The following is a 19,593-nucleotide window of genomic DNA, read 5'->3' as shown; positions in this document are numbered from 1 at the left end:
CTGGCAAGTTACCTAATTTTTTTTTCTTTAAGATTTTATTTTTAAGTAATCTCTACACCCAATATGGGGCTCAAACTTACAACCTGAGATCAAAAGCCACATGTTCTACCTGATTGAGCCAGCCAGGTGCCCCAAGGTACTTACTTTGTCTCAGTTTTCTCACAAATAAAATGGGGGTGATAATAGTAAGGTTTTTAATGAGGATGAGTAAATTAATAATGAAGTACTTAGAACTGTGCCTGGAACATGGCATGCTTTAGATTTACTATCATTGTAGTTCGTTCTGTGAAAAACGAGGATTTTGCTCTCTTACACATCCTAGCCATAGCTGTCCTAACACTGTCTCCTTTCTCCAGCCTTCCAGTACAACTCTAATTTTTATTGAAATTAGACTTTAATGTGCATTATTTAACCATGTAGACATAGTTCACAAACTGCTGTATAATATGTTATGGCTCTGTTTCTTACACAACTTTTGTTTTTCCCCTAGTTAATAAGTACTTTTTTGTTACTTTTTGGTTTAGTCTTAAGTTATTATATAATCTCATCCCCAAACTTTGACAGATCTGTGAACCTTAGAGTCTATGGGTTTTTTTCTGTGTTCCTCGGTGTCCTCTGTCTCCTGTGGGCTTGGTTGTCATCTGGATCTGCTGGACAGCTGTCACTTTGTGACTTGCTTTCATCATCCGTAGTGGTTTCCTTTTCCTCTTCTGTTTGGATTTTCCTTGACCTTGTATCTTTCTCTTTTCTTGGTTTACTGTCTCATTTTTCTGGAGCCTCAGCATATCTAATTAAGTTTATTTGACCAGCATGTTTGGATTATGGTTTTTGTCTTAGTAGAGAAATCCAGGTGACACATATCTTCCATGAAAATTTTGAAGGCGTTGCTCCACTGTATGTTAGCTTACAGAGTTGAAGAATCCTATCCATCTATTCATTCAACACGTATTTTGATTTTCTGTCTTTTGTGTGGCCTGCTTTTTCATTTGAAGATCTGTTCTTGGTATTAAAATTTCCAGATGGAATATCTTTCATTGTGGACTTGGTGTTTTATTGATGTTTTCTTCCTCCCCTTGCAGGCTCTCTTTTCCTCCAGCTTCCATTTTGCTCCCTGATTAGTTCAGTCTCCTGTCTGATGCCCAGGTCTTCAGATGTCTGATGATTCTCGAGACTCCATTCATGTTTAAAAGTGACACACTTTAGGGCACCTGGGGGGCTCAGTCGGTTGAGAGTCCGACTTCAGCTCAGGTCATGATCACACAGCTCGTGAGCTCAAGCCTTGCATACGGCTCTGCTGACAACTCAGAGCCTGGAGCCTGCTTCGGATTCTGTGTCTCCCACTTTCTCTGCCCCTTCACCCACCACTCGTGCGTGCTCTCTCTCTCACTCTCTCTCAAAAATAAACATTAAAAAAAAAAAAATAAAAGTGACACACTTTTCAAACCTGACTGGGAGCTCAGTGTGCGTGGTCTGGATTTGTTAGCTGGTGAATTTCTGTGTAGACATGGCCACTTTTTCACTGGAGGAACTCCCAAGCGTCAGAATCCTCTGGCTCTTTAGGAATTCCTTGGGATATAAACCTGAGCCCTAGAACTCTGGAAGTCAGGTGCAGAAAAAGACTGGAAGTCTAACTGTTCACTGAGAAGACTTGGGTGGCCTCTGTTTTCAGTGCAAACCCTCCTTAGCTGTTTGTGGAGTCTTCAGTCTCATGGAATCCTAAATTTCTGTGTTCCCTCCAAAATGTAAGGGTCCTTTGTTATTTGTGGAGAGATCTGTGGGTTCGAGCGCTACTGACAGAGTTTCAGTGTTCCCGTTTGAAGTCCTGCCCTTGATCCTGGTTTCAGAAATTCTCTGATGCTTTTAGATACCTGAGCCTTTCTAGGGGTCTCCAAGCAGGTCTGCTTTTTTCCTGTTTGCAAAATGCCCTACCTAAAGAGTCCCTGTCAGTTTCAGCTTTCTCTGGCCTAAGTCAGTGGACATTGTTTGTTGACATTCCATGTCTGCTGTTTATTTCTGTTTTTTTCCTGATGGGTATGCACATATACATATGCATATCTAGCAAAACACCTCATACCCGTATCATCTGATTGTATGTCTTAAGAGATTTCCTTGAATATATAGTTTTAGTATCTAGCATTGTTAAAAGTAAGGGCTTTTCACTGGAGCAGTTTTATGGACAATCAGTGCTGTCCTTTGACCTTTTGAGGTTTGCCTCTGTAGTAAATAACTTTGGTGACTCTACTCTTTGAGTTCTCACCTTGTTCACCAAATTTATCGACCGCCTAAATAATATTAGTTACTTGTTCTACTTCGCCAAAATGTCCTGCAAATGTACTAGTAGGACTTTTTTTCTTTTTGTAAAGCGTAAGGCCCTGTGTGCTTAGATAGTTCACCTCTTATTTTCTCCACCTTTCCGTTTTAGAAAGAAAACACTTTAAAGGAAAAGTTACAAGTTGAGGGGAAATGGCGCTCCATCTTTCTTCCACTACTCTTGCTTTCATTCTTGAATATTTCAGCAAGCACATGGATGATCGTCCAACACCGTGGCAGTCTCCAATCCTTGACTTCCATAGCTCCTGCGACCATCTTCTCTACGTCAGCCATCCCCTCATGTGGTCCCTTGCTGGTGTATTTCCTTTAAGACCTTTCAGCCCACCTCCCTCTCTGACCCACATTTTATCTTTCCAGTTTACTTCACACTTCTCTCATCTTATTAAAGCCTCCAGACTGTTGATCTGATCACACCCATACTGTCTACTGCTCATCCTTCCCCAATCTAGATCTGTGTCCTAACACTCGAAAGTTTTCTTGCAGATACTTTTTTTTTTTTAGTTTTAAAAATTCACAAAAGTAAAAATACTACATACGCACATAGTTTATTTAAAGACTCAGGATTTTAGGATTTATTTATAAGAAAGAGTATGCAGTTGCCTTTTTCTGTTTTTCCGTTCCCAAGGCTCTCATTTTCAACTTTTGTAGCTGTTGCTTTCGGTATTTTCTTTCATATTTCTTAATAACAGGCTTATTTTTCCCCTTGCAGTTCCTTTAAATTGAAGTGTAATGTACTGATTCTAAATTTTATGCACAACTGACCCTTGAACAATGTGGAGGTTAGAGGCACTGATCCCAACACTGTGGAAGATCGTAACTATTAATAGCCTACTGTTGACGGGAAGCCTTACTGATCACACAGTGGATTAACACATATTTTGTATGTTACATGCACTGTGTACTATGAACTAGAGAAAAGAAAATGTTATTAAAAAATAAGGAAGAGAAAATACACTTACAGAATTGTATGTATTGAAAAAAAATCTACATACAAGAGAGCCCTTGCAGTACAAACCATGTTCGAGGATCGACTGTGTTCCAAATTGATCACCATTATAAGTCTGGTTAATGTCCATCACCATACAGTTACAAATTTTTATGTGTGCGTGATGAGAACTTAAAATCTACTCTCAGCAACCTTTGAGTATATAATATAGTATTATTCACTATAGTCACCATGTTCTGCATTACACCCCCCATGACTTACTTATTTTATACCTGGAAGTTTATACTTTTTTAACTCCCTTCACCCATTTTGCCTACTCCCAAGTAGCCTCTGGTAACACCAATCTTTTCTCTGTATCTATGAGCTCCTTTTTTCTTTCTTTTTAAACTTTTAGATTCCACACAGTATTTGTCTTTCTCTGACTTCTCTTAGCATAATGGTCTCAGGGTCCATCTATGTTGTCACAAGTGACAAGATTTTCTTTTTTTTCTGGCTGAAAAATACATGTCTTCTTCATCCATTCGTTGATGAATACTTAGGTTGTGTCCATATCTTGGCTATTGTACATAATGCTGCAATGAACACGGGGATGCATATGTGACCTCAAGTTTGTGTTTTCATTTTCATTGGATAAATACTCAAAAGTGGAATTAGTGGGTCATTTGGCAGTTCTACTTTAAATCTTTCAAGGAACCTCCATACTGTACCCATAGTGGCTGTGACAATTTCCATTCCCACCAAAAGTGCACAGCGATCCCTTTTCTTCACATCCTTGCTACCACTTATTTCTTTTTGATAATAGCCATTCTAACACGTGCTAAGTGATAGTTCATTAGGTTTTGATTTGCATTTCCCTGATGATCAGTGATGCGGAGCATTTTTTCATGTATCTCTGGACCATTGGTATCTTCTCTTGGGAAAAATGTCTATTCAGATTTTCCGCCCCTTTTTAGAATTGCTTTTTTAAACATTTTTTGCTATTCAGTTATGTGAGTTCTTTATATATAATTTTTTATGGTAGCCCTTTGTCAGATATGTGATTTGCACATATTTTCTCTCCAGTAGGTTGCCTTTTTGTTTCATGGTTGGTTTCCTTTGCTGTGCAGAACATTTTTAGATTGATGTGGAACACTTAACTTATTTTTGCTTTGTTGTCTTGCTTTCTGTGTCAAATCCAAAAAAACCATTGTCAAGACTGTTGTCAAGGAGCTTACCACGTATTTTCTTCTAGGGTTTTTGTGCTTTCAGGTCTTTTAAGTCTTTTGTCCATTTTTATGTTTGGTGTAAGATAATGGTTCAGTTTCATTGTTTTTGCCTGTGACTGTCCAGTTTTCCCCATACTGTTTTTTGAAGAGACTGTTCTTTCCCCATTGGATGTTCTTGGCTCTTTTGTCTTCTCTTAGTTGACCATACATACATAGATTTCTGGGCTCTCTGTTCTGTTCCACTGATCTGCATGTCTGTTTTGATTACAATTGCTTTGTAATATGGTTTGAAATTGGACCACGATGCTTCCAGCTCTGTTCTTCTCAAGATTGCTTTGACTGTTCATGGTCTTTTGTGATTCCATACACATTTCAGGGTTGTTTGTTGTATGTCTTGGTAAATGCCATTGGAATGTTGATAGGGATTGCATCGAATCTGTTGAATGCTTCCAGTAGTATGGACATTTTAACGATATAAATTCTTCTAATCCATGAGCATAGAATATCTTTACACACATTTGCGTCTTCAGTTTCTTTCATCAGTTTCTTACTGTTTTCATTGTATGGGTCTTTCACTCCTGTGGTTAAACTTCCTCCTAGTTTAATTCTTTCTGATGCAATTGTTTCTTAATTTTGGTTTCTGCTAGCTCATTATTAGCGTATAGAAACGCAACAGATTTTTGTATGTTGGTTTTGTATCTTACAGCTTTCCTGAAATCATTTAGTCTAACCGTTTTTTGGTAGAGTCTTTAGTTTCCTGTATTTAATATGCCATCTGCACATGGTGACGGTTTTACCCGTTTCCAATTCGGATGCCTTTAATTTCTTGCCTGATTGCTACTACTTAATCTTTCGGTGCTAAGGCATTAACTGTTGACTTTCCACTGTGGATGATGGAGAATCAGCCTTCTTTCTTCCTTGCACCTTTTATCATACATGCACATACGTACTTTCTGCCCTCTACAACTTCCTAATTGTTGGGTGATGTAGCTATTGGAGTGTTTACGTTACTATGACCGTATAGGTCATTCTGAGCTTATTTTTCTCCGGTTTCGTTTCCCTCCTTTTCTTTTGGGTCATTTGCCATTAGTACAAACAAATCTTAATCTCTCTCTCGAACTCTTCCTAGACCTCCATAATACCCCATTTCTGTGCCTCTTCATCACAGCAAAACTCCTTGACCAGGTTGTCTGTCCTGTCTTGCTCTCCTTCCTGCCGCCCCATCCTCTCTACTACTGCCGGCTGCTCCAGTCGGATTTTCGTCTCTGCCACTCGGTCGAGAAGACTTTCGTCACTACTGAGCACAAATGGCCTACACCTTGCCAAGACAAAGATTAAATCTAAGTTTGCGTCTTACTCAGCCTTTCCTCGGCTTTTGATGTGTTCGACCTCTCCCTCCTCGAAACACTTCTTCACTTGGTTTCTGGGATTCTGTACAGACCTAATTTTCTTCCTGTGGCATTGGTCATTCCCTCTGTGTTTCGTGTGCTGATTGCACCCCTTCTTGCCATTTTCCTCTCAAAAATGCTTGCGTGCCCCAGGGCTTTCTCCTGCCCCCTTTTCTTTGCCTTCCTTAGGTAACCTAATCCCTTCCCATGGCTTCAAGCATCAGCTGTTGGCTCCAAAATGTCAAGCTTTGGCCCAGAGCTTCCCAGAACTCCAGACCTAGATGTCCATTTCCCTATTCAGCATCCTCATTTAGTTGTTTAATAAGCATTTGAAGTGTTACATGGCCACAGCCAAATTCTAGGGTTCCACTCCCTACCGGATTCTCCAGCCCACTTCCCTGTCCTAGTATAAGCTGTCATGCAGTGGCTCAGGCCAACTATCTGTCAATCTGCCTTGGTTCCTTTCTTCCACATCCAGCCCATCACTACCTTTTGGTTGCCTATTAAAGACCTTTCTGTAATTCCACCTGTCCCACGGCTCCCCTGCCACAACCCTAATGTGATTCCTGCCTAGATTGCCAAGTGCCAAGTGCTAACTGGTCTCCTTACTTCCCCCTTTCCCTAATGCATCCACCATCCCTCAGAGTGGTTCTGATACATTAAACCAGATCATCCATTCTGCCGCTTAAAACCTTCCCATGGCTTTGTTATGCCTTGAATTAAACCCAGACCCCTTCTTTGAAGCCTCCTTGATCTGAGCCTTGCCCACCATTAGCCCCAGATCCCCATCTCCCTCCATTTCCTGGGCGTGGTGGGTTTTTCTGTGCTGCGTCCTATTTCTTCCATCCCAAGGCCTTTGTTCTTGTTCTACCTCCTTATTGCGGAATGCCTTTCTCCCCCAGTATCTTCCCTCCACCAGCACTTTCTCATTGTTTTGGTTTCAACTCAGATACTGCTTGGAATACAGTGCCGTCCCGATGCAAGCGAAAGCAGCACTTTTACTTCATCACATTCCTTTTTTATTTCCTCCGTAGCACCTCTTGTACCTGAAACTACATTAATATATTTTCAGAATTTCAGTCTAGAATATAATTTCTCCCCTGTATCCTGAGCCCTGGGAACAGTATCTGGGACATAGGAGGAATGTTTCCTGACGAGATTCATGAAAAAAGGAAGCAGTGCATTTTGGATGTTTCGTTTATTTGCATATTCCCATTCTCCATCAGGAAATAGAGAAAAATGATTCCAACTAGGGAACCTTTCGTTTGTTTAGGCAGCATTTCAAAGTGCTTTAAATTCCGAGGACATTAAACCTTCCCCTACCGTGTTCACTTATGAGTGTGGAAAAAAAAAAAGCCATTGGAGGCAAATTGTATGACTTTGGGATAACCCCTTTATTTTCTCCGTATCTCCTAGGTAAGGGTTGGTCACCAGCTTTGTATGAGTGTTATGTGTTGTTTATGTCATAAAGGTTTTACATCATCAATCATATTGGGATGTAAAATATTGTTATGGTGTAACAGTTGGCTTTGTGAATGTATTTAACTGGGAATAGAATCAAGTGTGTGACCAGATTCACCATCAAACATGCTTCAAGCTTTTCACTGATTCTTCTCCATATGATATCTTAAAGGGAGGTAATTTTTTACTTGACTTTTGCCGGTCGGTGTAATTTTTAAATTGTTACAAGCTCCGGATGGGTGGAAATATGTTAGTCTAAATAATAAAGGGGGGGGAAAAACCTGGACAGAGAACTTAATAATTTATAGGTAAACAGAACTCTTAAATTATATGTTACTTGGATTTATCTGGCACTTCTGTCGCTGCCAGTGTCAATTTCATTTGATGGCTCTTTGGCTGAAACCCTGTTAGAGTTTCCAGAAAGCTCCCGTGCTTACACCATTTGGCTTTGGAGTTCTCGTGAATGGCCGGCTTCCAGCTCTGAGGAAGTAAGGTCCCAAGAGATCAGGAGAATTTAGCTGGGGAGAGGATAAGTGTGAAGATGGGTATCTGAGCTACGACAGATCATCTGTGTCTTGTCCTGGCCTTCAGGGGGGCAGGTGTCCGGATGGAAATGAGCAGTCAGACTAGCTCGGAATGAACGAAGTGCATTGAGACCATCATGTGTCCTGCAGATGATTTTCGGTGTTTTTTTTTTTTTTCTTTTTAGCAAGTCGGGTAAAGTTTCCAAATTGGTAGGTTCCTCTGTCCCTTCTTCCTTGCCCCATCTCTAGGACTCAGCGTTTTCCTGTATTCTCCATATAATTGCTTACACTCGCCTTTCCAACATTTTTGTCCTAAACTTCTTTCTCTTTCCAATTGGGTTTGCTGAGGCTATCTCAGGTTGTGGACTCTAAGTTATAAAAGAGAGGCCTTAAGCTCCCCAGAAAGAATCCTTCTAAATAGGTGTTTAGCCCTCAAATAAGAAGGCATGTGTTTTGCACAGGTGCCTTTTTTTTTTTTAAATTTCTTTTTTCAACGTTTTTTATTTATTTTTGGGACAGAGAGAGACAGAGCATGAACGGGGGAGGGGCCGAGAGAGAGAGAGAGAGAGAGACACAGAATCGGAAACAGGCTCCAGGCTCTGAGCCATCAGCCCAGAGCCTGACGCGGGGCTCGAACCCACGGACCGCGAGATGGTGACCTGGCTGAAGTCGGACGCTTAACCGACTGCGCCACCCAGGCGCCCCAACACAGGTGCCTTTTTAAAGCGCTTCCCCACCTACACTGGACTTTTGTCATGTGCATGGACTGACTCTCAGTATTGACCAGCCTGTCACAACATGGCTAGACATACCACACAGCTGTTCCTCTTTGCTCAGGTTCAAAACCAAGGAAGGAGCAGAGGAAGAGCTAGGATCATGGCTGCACACGAAATACTCAAAAGTGAAAATACGTGATTCAAGGGGGAGAAGAGACTCTCACACGCTAATTTATTCCTCCTGATCTTCAGAAAGTCTTTATGTATTGAGTTCTGGATCCAGTGGTTACAGGCCTAGAATACAGAATCTTGTTTGGTTTCATCCATAATACCCTCCGCATCTCTATTTTAACAGGGCAGTCCTGTACTGCGTCGAAATGTTAATTCTTTAAGAGAGCGAATGTCCGCCTTCCAGTCAGCTTTTCACTGCATAAAGGAGAATGAAAAAATGACTGACTTTCCCGAAGTCTCAGAGGCAGAAGGAGAAGTCACGACAACAGGCTTGAGTGAGTAGAAGGAATTCAGTTTGGACTTCTGTGTTGATTCAGACGAGCCTCTGAGGTATAAAAAAGATGGCGTTCCACAGTGTGAAGGCAGTCTTTTCTGAGCAGAGCTCGGTATTTTTAAATGGAGCCTCACACTTAAAATTTGGGAAATTTCACACAAAAATTTAGATTTCTGGTTTGTCTTGGAAAAAACTTGCTATCAGGCATTCCTGAGCCTACGTCTCCACATGGCCACGATTAAGTTTTAAGTGTTAACATGTCACAGCCAGTTAGCTCGTTTCATCTTCAGAATAAGGCATGTGGCAAATGCGAGCGTTCAACCCGTGATCTTTAGAGGCTTATTATTAAGTTTGGCAAGCATTTCTACGAATGCCAAACACCGAACCCCGATATTATAAACAGATAGATCTAATCTGACATCTTAATAGCCTGTCACATTCTTTACCATAACTTTAGGTTGTAATTCATTTGGTTATTTTTGCCTGTCACTTTTGATTTTCCAATCACAGAGCATTTGAAACATCAGAATTAGACAAAATCTTGGCATTGGCGTAATCATCACAGCCATTCCTCTGGTGCTTTGCACTCTAAGGTTCCAGATGATTTGGTTTTGGTTTCTCGAACCACCTTCGAGCACATTCCAGCACCTCCCCATGTGCAAGACACATCCAGTTCATCTGCCTGACCCACTCTGCTGCACCCGTTTATATTTGTAGTTTGTAACTTACCTATTTTTCTCTTGTGACCTGCATTTGCAAATATTTTACGGCCATGATTGCTGTAGTTCTGCAGATGATTAAATTCACTTTTTGTATCTAGGAAGAACAGAGGCACATTGTGTCTGGGCTTTTCATAAAATCTTACGTAGTCAAAGCAGAACCAGTGTTAGAACATAACCACATCCTTTAAAATGCTCTAAAGGAAAGGGTCCATCGTAAACTTTAAAATAGAGTGAGATACTATAACAGACATGGAAATGTGTATTAATGTATTTTAGTACCTTTTTAAAGTCTAGAAGAAAACTCTAGTAATGTTTGTTATCCTTTTAGTAGTGATGTTCTCTTGTCTTACAGTTAGATTTCTCTCCTGAATAGAAAAATGTCCTTCTCACTGGCAAAGTGTTTAGGTTCAAGCGTTACATTTTACTAAAATCATTATCGACGAAATTTTAAAACGATACTGGAAAAGAAAAATATTTATGCCTGTGTTAATGTTTTTATTTTGTATACGTAGCCAAAAAGGAAAGGCTTGGGCAGTGTCCACAGTTTGAGTTCTCTGCAGATTTATCTTCCAAACGTCGAAGGATATCCTCTCAGAGCAACTCTGATGAAAATCTCCCTGACGCAGTTGATCTCCAGATATCCCGTAGAGCCCCTTCTCCTAATACAGGCACAATGTGTGCTGTTGAAACTTCTCCTGCAGATTTTTCTGAGGTAACTCACTTACTAGAATCATAGGAAAATGAAGCTTTGGTTTTCTGGCTAGGCGGTTTTAAGACTGTCCGAACCCTTTTTCAGTTATGGTACCTTGTGCTTCTATACCGCAGCTGAGTTTTAAATTGCACTCTTGTGTGTGTGTGTGTGTGTGTGTGTGTGTGTGTGTGTGTATTTCCTACTTGCTAAATTTTTGTTGTTGTTGGCTTAATGGTTATTAGACAGTTTTGATTAATATGTTGCTTTCGGTTACAGAAAAACATTTTATGAAAGTATTAAGCCTTCTGGTCTTCTGCTTGCGAGGAATTGTTCTAGATACTGGTGGTACCCCGGTGAGAAATCGCAGTCCTGCCCTTGAGCAGCTTTTCGACTGCTGGAGGAGGCAGACGTAGGAGCATATTATTTACACGTAACTGGCGAATGAGTTGAGGACTATATGTGGGCTGTGCAGCTCAGGTGTGGGGGTCTTACTGCCACCAATAAGTGGCACCAATAAGTTGAACTGCCACCAATAAGAATTAGTGAAGAATTAGTGAAATATTTCCAATTAAACCTAACTGGTTTAATACCGGCTGGGAAGTAGGCTGCTGTTTAGCTGCCCTTTGCTCTGCTTACTTCTTCCAAGTAGCTGGAGGGATTTTTGTTGCTTATAACTACTTGAAGCCTGTCAAGATTATCAAAAGACGGTAAGCAGTGTGAAATAATACTATTGAAGATCCTTGACCTTCACTCACACGTAGACAGGAAGCTAGTTAGCTCATCACTGGCTTTCCTTGCTTTAGTTGTGCTGTGATACAGCAGGTTCCCATATCTTCAGTGAGAGGAGACACCTGACACCATTAGAGCTGGAACATTCCTTGCACCTTCTCTGTCACGTAGATTCAGTGCATCTCCTTTCGATCTTATCTGGACCCGCATAATGAATGTTGGATAGTCATTAAAGATTCTTCAGGGTCCAGTAGGTTTCATTTGTATCTTGGAGTCACTTACAATCTCTGCTCCCTCTGCTTTTTTCCTCCCGGATATGAAATCATCGTCTGACAGAACCAGTAGTTTCTCATCAGAACTTTGATTGTTTGGACACACACCACGATTTAGAAATGGTTTCCACATTAAAATGAGTGTGTTTTCTGTCCTAGCCATTGATGGTTTCCCTAGCCTAGCTATTGATATCCTGTTGTTTGATTAATAATTATATAACATCCTTCGTTAATTTTGAGAATGTTCTCTTTAGAATCAGTTAATACGGTTTTGTAGACTTCAAACAATAAGGCAACAAAAATGTGTCCTGTAAACTTTTACTAGGGAGCTGAAATTTGTTTGGTAGGATGTTTAGGCTGCAGATGTTTTTAGTTCCATTCCTGTATTTTGTAACAATTAGGCAGATAATGATTGATTGGTTTAACATCAGATTTCCAGATAATCTGTAATGCTTACTCAAATCTTTACAAAGATCTCAGTACTCCTGTAAGTAGTAAGATTTAATATTTCTTTAATTTTTTTCCTCCCAAGAAATCTTTTGAATCTGGTTTAACGCAGTCTGGATATTTGGTTGAAGAGTCTGTTTCACTTTCAGATCTCACAGAAGCTTCAAGTGGTAAGTGTTTAATCTTTCCTTAATACATGCCAATTCACCCATTGAAACATATTGTTCAGTGGATATTTATGTTGCAGCATTTACCTATATGCTGAAATTTGGGAAAACTGAAATGGTGCCCTCCATTTGAGGAGCTCACAGTCTAGTACAAATGTTTCAGAATTCTTGTTATATGAGAGATGACTTTTATTTTTTTTGAACTGCCACCAGTAAGAATTAATGAAATATTTCCAAGCTGGTAAAATCCATTATAAAAAACAGAATCTCTGAACCCTTAACTAGTGTACTTTGTAAGACAAAACACTGCACATGTTGTTTTTGGTTTTTAAGTTTGTGGAAAGGGACCAGCATTCAAAACTTCCCCCAAATCAGTATGCTTATATTGAGTGAAAGTTACCTGTAAGGTATTAGGTTTACTTTCAGCCTACCTGTGTCTTGAAATCTTTTTTTTTTTAATATTTATTTATTTTTGAGAGACGGAGAGGGACAACATGACCAAGGGAGGGGCAGAGAGAGAGGGAGACACAGAGTCTGAAGCAGGCTCCAGGCTCTGAGCTGTCAGCACAGAGTCCATCGCAGAGCTTGAACTCATGAACCACGAGATCATGACCTGAGCAGAAGTTGGATGCTTAACTGACTAAGCCACCCAGGCTCCCCTGAAGTAAAACTTGTACATATATAGTTAGGTCTTGCTTTTTTATCTATTCTGAAAAACCCCTTCTTTTCCATGGGAGTGTTTGGCCCATTAGCTTTTCAGGTCATTATTGATACGGTTTGATTTAAATCTACCTTTTTGGGGGGACACCTGGGTGGCCCAGTCAGTTCAGCATCCAACTCAGTTTCGGCTCAGGTCATGATCACACGGCTTCCTGGGTTTGAGCCCCCCATTAGGCTCTGTGCTGGCGGTGTGGATTCTGTCTCTCTCTCTGGCCCTCCCCCACTTATGCTGTCTCTCTCTCAAACTTAAAATAAATTTTTAAATAAGTAAATAAATACCATTTTTTCACGCGTATTCTCTTCTGCTTTTTGTTCCTCTGTTTCCCTTTTGTCTTTCTTGAGTATATTTGAAATCTCCTTTTTGGAAATCCATTTATTCAGTACCTTTTATCTGTTTTCAATATTAAAAAAATTAAAAAAATATATATATGTATAAGTGTATATATTACATATACATATATACATATTATGTGTATACATATTATACATAGTATACACACATGCATATATATGTATTATATATATATCATACATGTTATTATATATACGTATATGCACGTATACACATATATAGGTATATATGTATACATGTATGTATGTATGTATACATATATATGTATTAAGTGATCTCTAGTCCTAACATGGGGCTTCAACTCACAACCCCAAGATGAAGAGTTGCATGCTTTACAGAGCCTGCCAGGCGCCCCTATCCATTACCTTTTAAACTCACCTTGTTGCATCTTTTCTGTTCGTAGTTACAATTGTAATATACATCCTTAACCTTTCACAGTCTACTTAGAATTAATACTGATAACTTCAGGTAAAAGACAGTACATTATGATGATTTATAAGAAATACAAATTGGTACAATGGATTACTACTTGGCAATGAGAAGGAATGAAATCATGCCATTTGTAGCAACGTGGATAGAACTAGGAGGTATTATGCTGAGTGAAATTAGCCAGAGAAAGACAGATATCATATGTTTTCATTCATATGTGGATCTTGGGAAACTTAACAGAATACTGTGGGGGAAGGGAGGGGGAAAAATAGTTACAAACAGAGAGGGAGGGAGGCAAACCCCAAGAGACTTCTTAAATACAGAAAACAAACTGAGGGTTGATGGCGGGGCAGGGGAGGGGAAAATGGGCGATGGACATTGAGGGCAATTGTTGGGATGAGCACTGGGTGTTGTATGTAAGCGATGAACCACGGGAATCTACCCCCAAAACCAAGAGTACTTTACACACTGTTATGTTAGCCAGTTTGACAATAAATTATATGTATTAAAAAAGAAAAAAAAGAAAAGGACCCTGGCCTATAGTCCTTGGACATTCACTTTCAAATGGAGAGCTTTCCTCCTATTCCTCCTTCCTAATCTTATGGTCTAATAAACTTTTGCCTGCTGCTCAAAAAAAAAATGAAGAAGAAATACATTTTGGTTATCTACATGAATATTCATTGAATGAGTAAATATTTGGATGACCAAATATACATTCTTCAGATAAATTTGGTGTTCATCCACAGTTCCTAAAAATACTTTAAAGCCATGAAGGTGACATAGGTGTCTTATTACTAATGAAGGTGGCTTTTGGACCCCACCCAGTGGCAGGAGCTGGTTGCTGGGCGGACCAGCCATGTGATTGGAGGGTTCAGCCCCGCCCCCTGATCTCTGAGGAGAGGAGAGGGGCTGGAGGTTGAACCAGCCAGTGACTTCATCAGTCATGGCCATGTAATGAAACCTCCATAAAAACTCAAAAAGACAAGGTTCAGAGAGCTTCCGGGTTGGTGAACATGTGGAGATGTGGGTACCTCACCCTATGTTCTCTTCATCTGGCTGGTGATTCGTGTCCTTCATCATTTCCTTCAATAAACTGGTAAACATAAGTGTTTCCTTGAGTTCTGAGCTGCTCTGGCAAATTCAGAGAACATAAGGAGTAGGTCCCAAGAGCCTCTTGATTGATAGCCACGCTGTCAGAGGTGGAGGTCACAATCTGGACTTGTGACTAGCATCCAAAGTCTAAGGAGGAAGTTGTTGGAACCTCTGGTCTGTAGCAGGTGGGTCAGAGGCACAGGAGACAGCCCAGGATTTGTGACTGGCATCTTAAGTGGGAGATGGGGGGTGCACTTGTAGAACTGAGCCCTTCACCTCCAGAAGCTGATGCTGTCTCTGGATAGTGTCAGAATTGGGTTGAATTCTTAGACACCCTGCTGGTGTCTGAGAATTGCTTGCTGGTGGTCTGTCTGGGAGATTCCCTTCCCCCCATGTTAGAATTGGGTCCCGGAACCCGAATAGAGTTGGTGTTAGGGGAGATAGAAGCCTTACCTACTGTATAGACCTATTTCCTATCTCCCCACCCGTGTCTTTTATGGTACTTGACACTATAGATACCCTCTGTATTTAAATCCCACAATATTTTTGCTTTCACCAATCCTATATATTGGGAGCAGAATCTTCTCTGGTTATCCTGATAGCTATCATTTCTGATGCTCTCCATTCCTTGCTGAGGATCTGAGTTTCCCTCTGGTATCATTTACCTTCAACCTGAAAAAGAACTTCCTTCAGCATTTCTTGTAATGTATGTCTTCTCTGACTTAATTTGAATCATAACATGATGGCTGAGGCACAGAGCGGTGTTAGATTTTGTAAAAGGGGATAGAAAATACTTAGAGGAGAGCTCGCAGAGGAGAACCCACATGATACCTCCATGATCTCCTTGCCTTCTCCACCCTGTTTTACCCACCTTGCCGGAGATGCAGCCCGTGAATCTGCCTTCCTACTCTGTTCTGCCCTCTATATATCTGAGATGAATTTTATGGACGTTGATAGCCTCACTGGCCGTCCCTTCTGTTCCTTAATCATACCTTCTCTTTTCATTTAAGCTTCCAACCCTCCTTCCCTTCCTTTTTTTTTTTTTTAAGGTATTTATAATTTATTTCTTACAAAAAATATTTCTTCAGCATAAGTGTGTTTTCTGTGCTGTTTTTCTTTTATATCAACATACGTACATATAAATAATTAGATATCATTCAAAATTTAACTGGGCCTCCTGCGGTTTTATTTGCTAGATCTGGCAGCCCTGCTCACAAATGACTGAGATAAAAGTTCCCTGGTGCCCCTTCGTCGTCTGTGTCTTCTTTTTTTTTTTTTTACGTTTATTTATTTTTGAGACAGAGAGAGACAGAGCATGAACGGGGGAGGGGCAGAGAGAGAGGGAGACACAGAATCGGAAGCAGGCTCCAGGCTCTGAGCCATCAGCCCAGAGCCCGACGCAGGGCTCGAACTCACGGACCGTGAGATCGTGACCTGAGCTGAAGTCGGACGCTTAACCGACTGAGCCACCCAGGCGCCTCCATCGTCTGTGTCTTCTATTGACAGGAAAAGGAAAGATGTCAGAAGCAAATGGCCTGGGCCACTCACCACCACACCCTCCTGCCTCTCTGAACAAGCATGCCCCCCCCCCTTTCCTCCTGTTATGGTAGATCCTCTGGGCTCTTATCTAAGGCCAACCCCTTCAGTATGGTCCCTTCCCTCTTTGAGGACCTTCTGCATGAAGTGTCCCCTCTTTTCTGAGTTGTTCATTTTTCCCATTAACATGCAACGCGCTGTAGTATCTCCCATCTTAAACCGGCCTTTGTCCCGGGGTTTCCTTTCAGCCAGAACCCCATTTCCTTGTTTTCCCCTGTAGCAAAGCTCCCTTTTTTAAAGCAAAAAAAATTTTTAATGTTTATTTATTTTTGAGAGAGAGACACACACAGAGCATGAGTGGGGGAGAGGCAGAGAGAGAGAGAGAGAGACAGAATCTGAAGCAGGCTCCAGGCTCCATGTTGTCAGCACAGAGCCCAACGCGGGGGCTTGAACTCACAAACTGCAAGATCATGACCTGAGCCCAAGCCGGCGCTTAACCAACTGAGCCACCCAGGCGCCCCAATGTACCAAAGCTCCCTTAAAAGAACAGGCCGGGCCTGTGCCCTCGTCTCCCATTCTGTCTCGATGCAGCTCCAAATGGGCCTCAGTAACCAGTAGCCTCTTCATTGCTATCCCAGTAGTCACTCTCCATGTACCCTCTCCTTGGCGTCTCAGCATGGCAGGCAGAGCTGACAGTATCCTCCTGTGAGAAACCATTTCTTCACTGGGCATCGGGACTTCATTCCCTCTTGTTTCCCCCTATTTCCCTGGCCATTTCCTATTTGTGTGTTTTCTTTATTCCTTCTCTTCCATCCTGACCTTTAAACATTTGAATGCCCTGGGTTCAGTGCTCCCGACTTCTCTCCACACTCACTCCCTAGGTGATTGTAGGCATTCCCACCACCTTGAATGCTGTCTCTGTGCTGGTGACTTCAAAATTTCAATACCCGTCCTTGGTGTCCTCCCTGAACTCTAAACCTAAGTGCTCAGCTGCCTTTTCTGGTCTCCACATGGATGTCTAATAAACACCTCGGACTTAACATACTCAAATGGGTCTTAACTGTTTCTCCTTCCGGAGACTGCTCATCTGTTTGTTTGTTTCGGTTTTTTTTTTTTCCATCTCCGTAAACAATACTGACCATTCACCCAATTGGCTTGTGTCAAAAACCTTGACATTACCTTGACACCTCCCTTTCAAAAGTTAAACTTGAGTGCCGTTAACAAATGCTGTTGGCTTTATCTTGACAATATATCAAATGCCTAACCATTTCCCACCTCCTAAGTATCATCACTGTGGTCCAGGCTACCGCCTTCTCTTGCCTGGATTGTTTTGTCTCCTCTGTGATTTCCCTGCTTCCATCTCTGTCCACCTCCCTCTTCGGAATCTTCTACATGGTGGGCAGGGTGCTCCTTTTAAAATGACAGTTACACTATATCATTCCCCTTCTCAAAATCTTTCATTGACCTCTCGCTGTACCTAGAATAGTAGCCAGTCCACACCCAGCCTGGTCAGTCCTTAGCCTTCTCTTGGAAGCTTCTGATCTCTCTTCTCCTTGCTCAGGCTGTTCCAGCCACACCAGCCTTGTGGTCCCTCTAGTGCGTCAGGTACGTTCTTCTCTCGGATCTTCGCACTTGGCTTCATGCATGTAATGTTCTTCCCTAGATGTGTGCGTGGCTCAGTTCGTCCCTTCACCCAGATGCCTGCTGGATCCCTGAGACACCTCAAAACAGCAGCTCCCCCCTCCCACCATATCCTGTCTTATCCCCTTAATTTCTACGTTATTTCCTTTAAAGGCATAAATTACTACTTGTCGTTATCGAAACATTTCTTTTTTTTTTTTTCTCAACATTTATTTATTTTTGGGACAGAGAGAGACAGAGCATGAACGGGGGAGGGGCAGAGAGAGAGGGAGACACAGAATCGGAAACAGGCTCCAGGCTCTGAGCCATCAGCCCAGAGCCCGACGTGGGGCTCGAACTCCCGGACCGCGAGATCGTGACCTGGCTGAAGTCGGACGCTTAACCGACTGCGCCACCCAGGCGCCCCTCGAAACATTTCTTTAACGTTGTCTCTTTATTTGGAGATGACTGTAGAGTCGCTTGCAGTTGTACAAAATAATATAGACATCCAGTGTCCACCCTCCCCAGTGTCCCCCAGTGGTGACATCTTGGGTAGCAGTAATATGGTGTCACAACCAGGAAATTAACACTGATACAATCCACTGACTTTTCTTCAGATGTCACCAGTCTGACGTGCACTCATTTATGTGTATATTTAGTTCCATGTAATTTTAACACGTGGAGACTCACATGGCCACACTGCCTTCAGTCAAGATAGAGAACCGTTCCAGCAAAGGGAACCCTCATGCTGTGCTCCCCCTTTCGTAGCCATAGCTTCCTCTCACCTTCTACCCCCTCCCAGATCTTTTATACTGTCTATTTGTTCCCCAAAGTGTGGGAGCTTTATGTGGGTTTTGGTTTTGGTTTTGGTTTTCGTTTTCGTTTTAGGTTTATTTTGAGAGAGAGTGCATGCGAGCAGGGGCGGGGCAGAGAGAGAGAAAAATCCCAAGCGGGCTCCACACTGTAAGCATGGAGCCTGAGGCAGGGCTCGAACGCATGAACCGTGCGGTCATGACCTGAGCTGAAACCAAGAATTGGGACGTTTAACCGACTGAGCCACCCAGGTATCCCGGGGGCTTTGTGTGTTTTATTCATTGTTGTATCTCTAGCACCTAGAAAGGAGTGCCTGTCATGTTTAGGTCTAGCACCTAGAAAAAAGGGCCCAACATGTTTGTTAAATGTGGGTCATAAAGAAATACTCCCGTGAGAAAAAAACTTTGCAGGAGGAAGCTTTGCCTTGTTTGCAGGCACACACAACATATAAATGTTTTGATTTGATAATCTTTCCTCTTCTCATCCCATCTTCTCCCTCCCACCACCCTTGCATCCTGAGATACCTCTGACTCCAGCAGTAAAATTGGTCCTCAGTTGTTGTTCAACTCAGGTTAGTTTTATGGTGTAAGTCTTGGGTATTGTGAGTGGAGGCAGGCTAACAGTCAGTCGCTCTGTTTTGTGAGCACCGTCTTAGATTTGTGGGAGCCAAAACTCTTCGCTTACCTTTACCCTCAGTAGTTAGCAAGTTGTGACCATTGCCACTTCTCTGTCTTCTTTTTATATATCCAAATGAAATTCCAGATATCATTCCCCAAGCAGGATATATTAGGGTCGAATTTCTCTCTTTCTTTCTTTTCTTTCTTTCTTTTTGTTTTTTGTTTTTTTTTAAGTTTATTTATTTTTGAGAGAGAATGAGTGCGGGCAGGGGCAGAGAGAGGGGGAGAGAGAGAATCCCAAGCAGGCTCC

The 19,593-nt window shown here is 41.7% G+C and overlaps 1 protein-coding gene across 2 annotated transcripts in view; it reads left to right on the top strand.

Moving 5' to 3' along the window:
• The window catches only part of CDCA2 (cell division cycle associated 2), a 48,726-nt gene that overhangs the window by 6,454 nt on the left and 22,679 nt on the right, over positions 1–19,593 (top strand). For both annotated transcript variants that reach the window (XM_032592832.1, XM_030312347.2), the window contains exons 5-7: positions 8,927–9,077; positions 10,311–10,510; positions 12,023–12,107. In XM_032592832.1, the coding sequence (XP_032448723.1) occupies positions 8,927–9,077; positions 10,311–10,510; positions 12,023–12,107 (436 nt within the window). The remainder of the gene's footprint in view (positions 1–8,926; positions 9,078–10,310; positions 10,511–12,022; positions 12,108–19,593) is intronic.

The sequence above is a fragment of the Lynx canadensis genome, chromosome B1 (genome assembly GCF_007474595.2).
Source record: "Lynx canadensis isolate LIC74 chromosome B1, mLynCan4.pri.v2, whole genome shotgun sequence".
In the NCBI taxonomy this organism is placed as follows: Eukaryota; Metazoa; Chordata; class Mammalia; order Carnivora; family Felidae; genus Lynx; species Lynx canadensis.
Note: the sequence above shows the minus strand (reverse complement) of the source record. Positions and strands in the feature narration are given on the sequence as shown.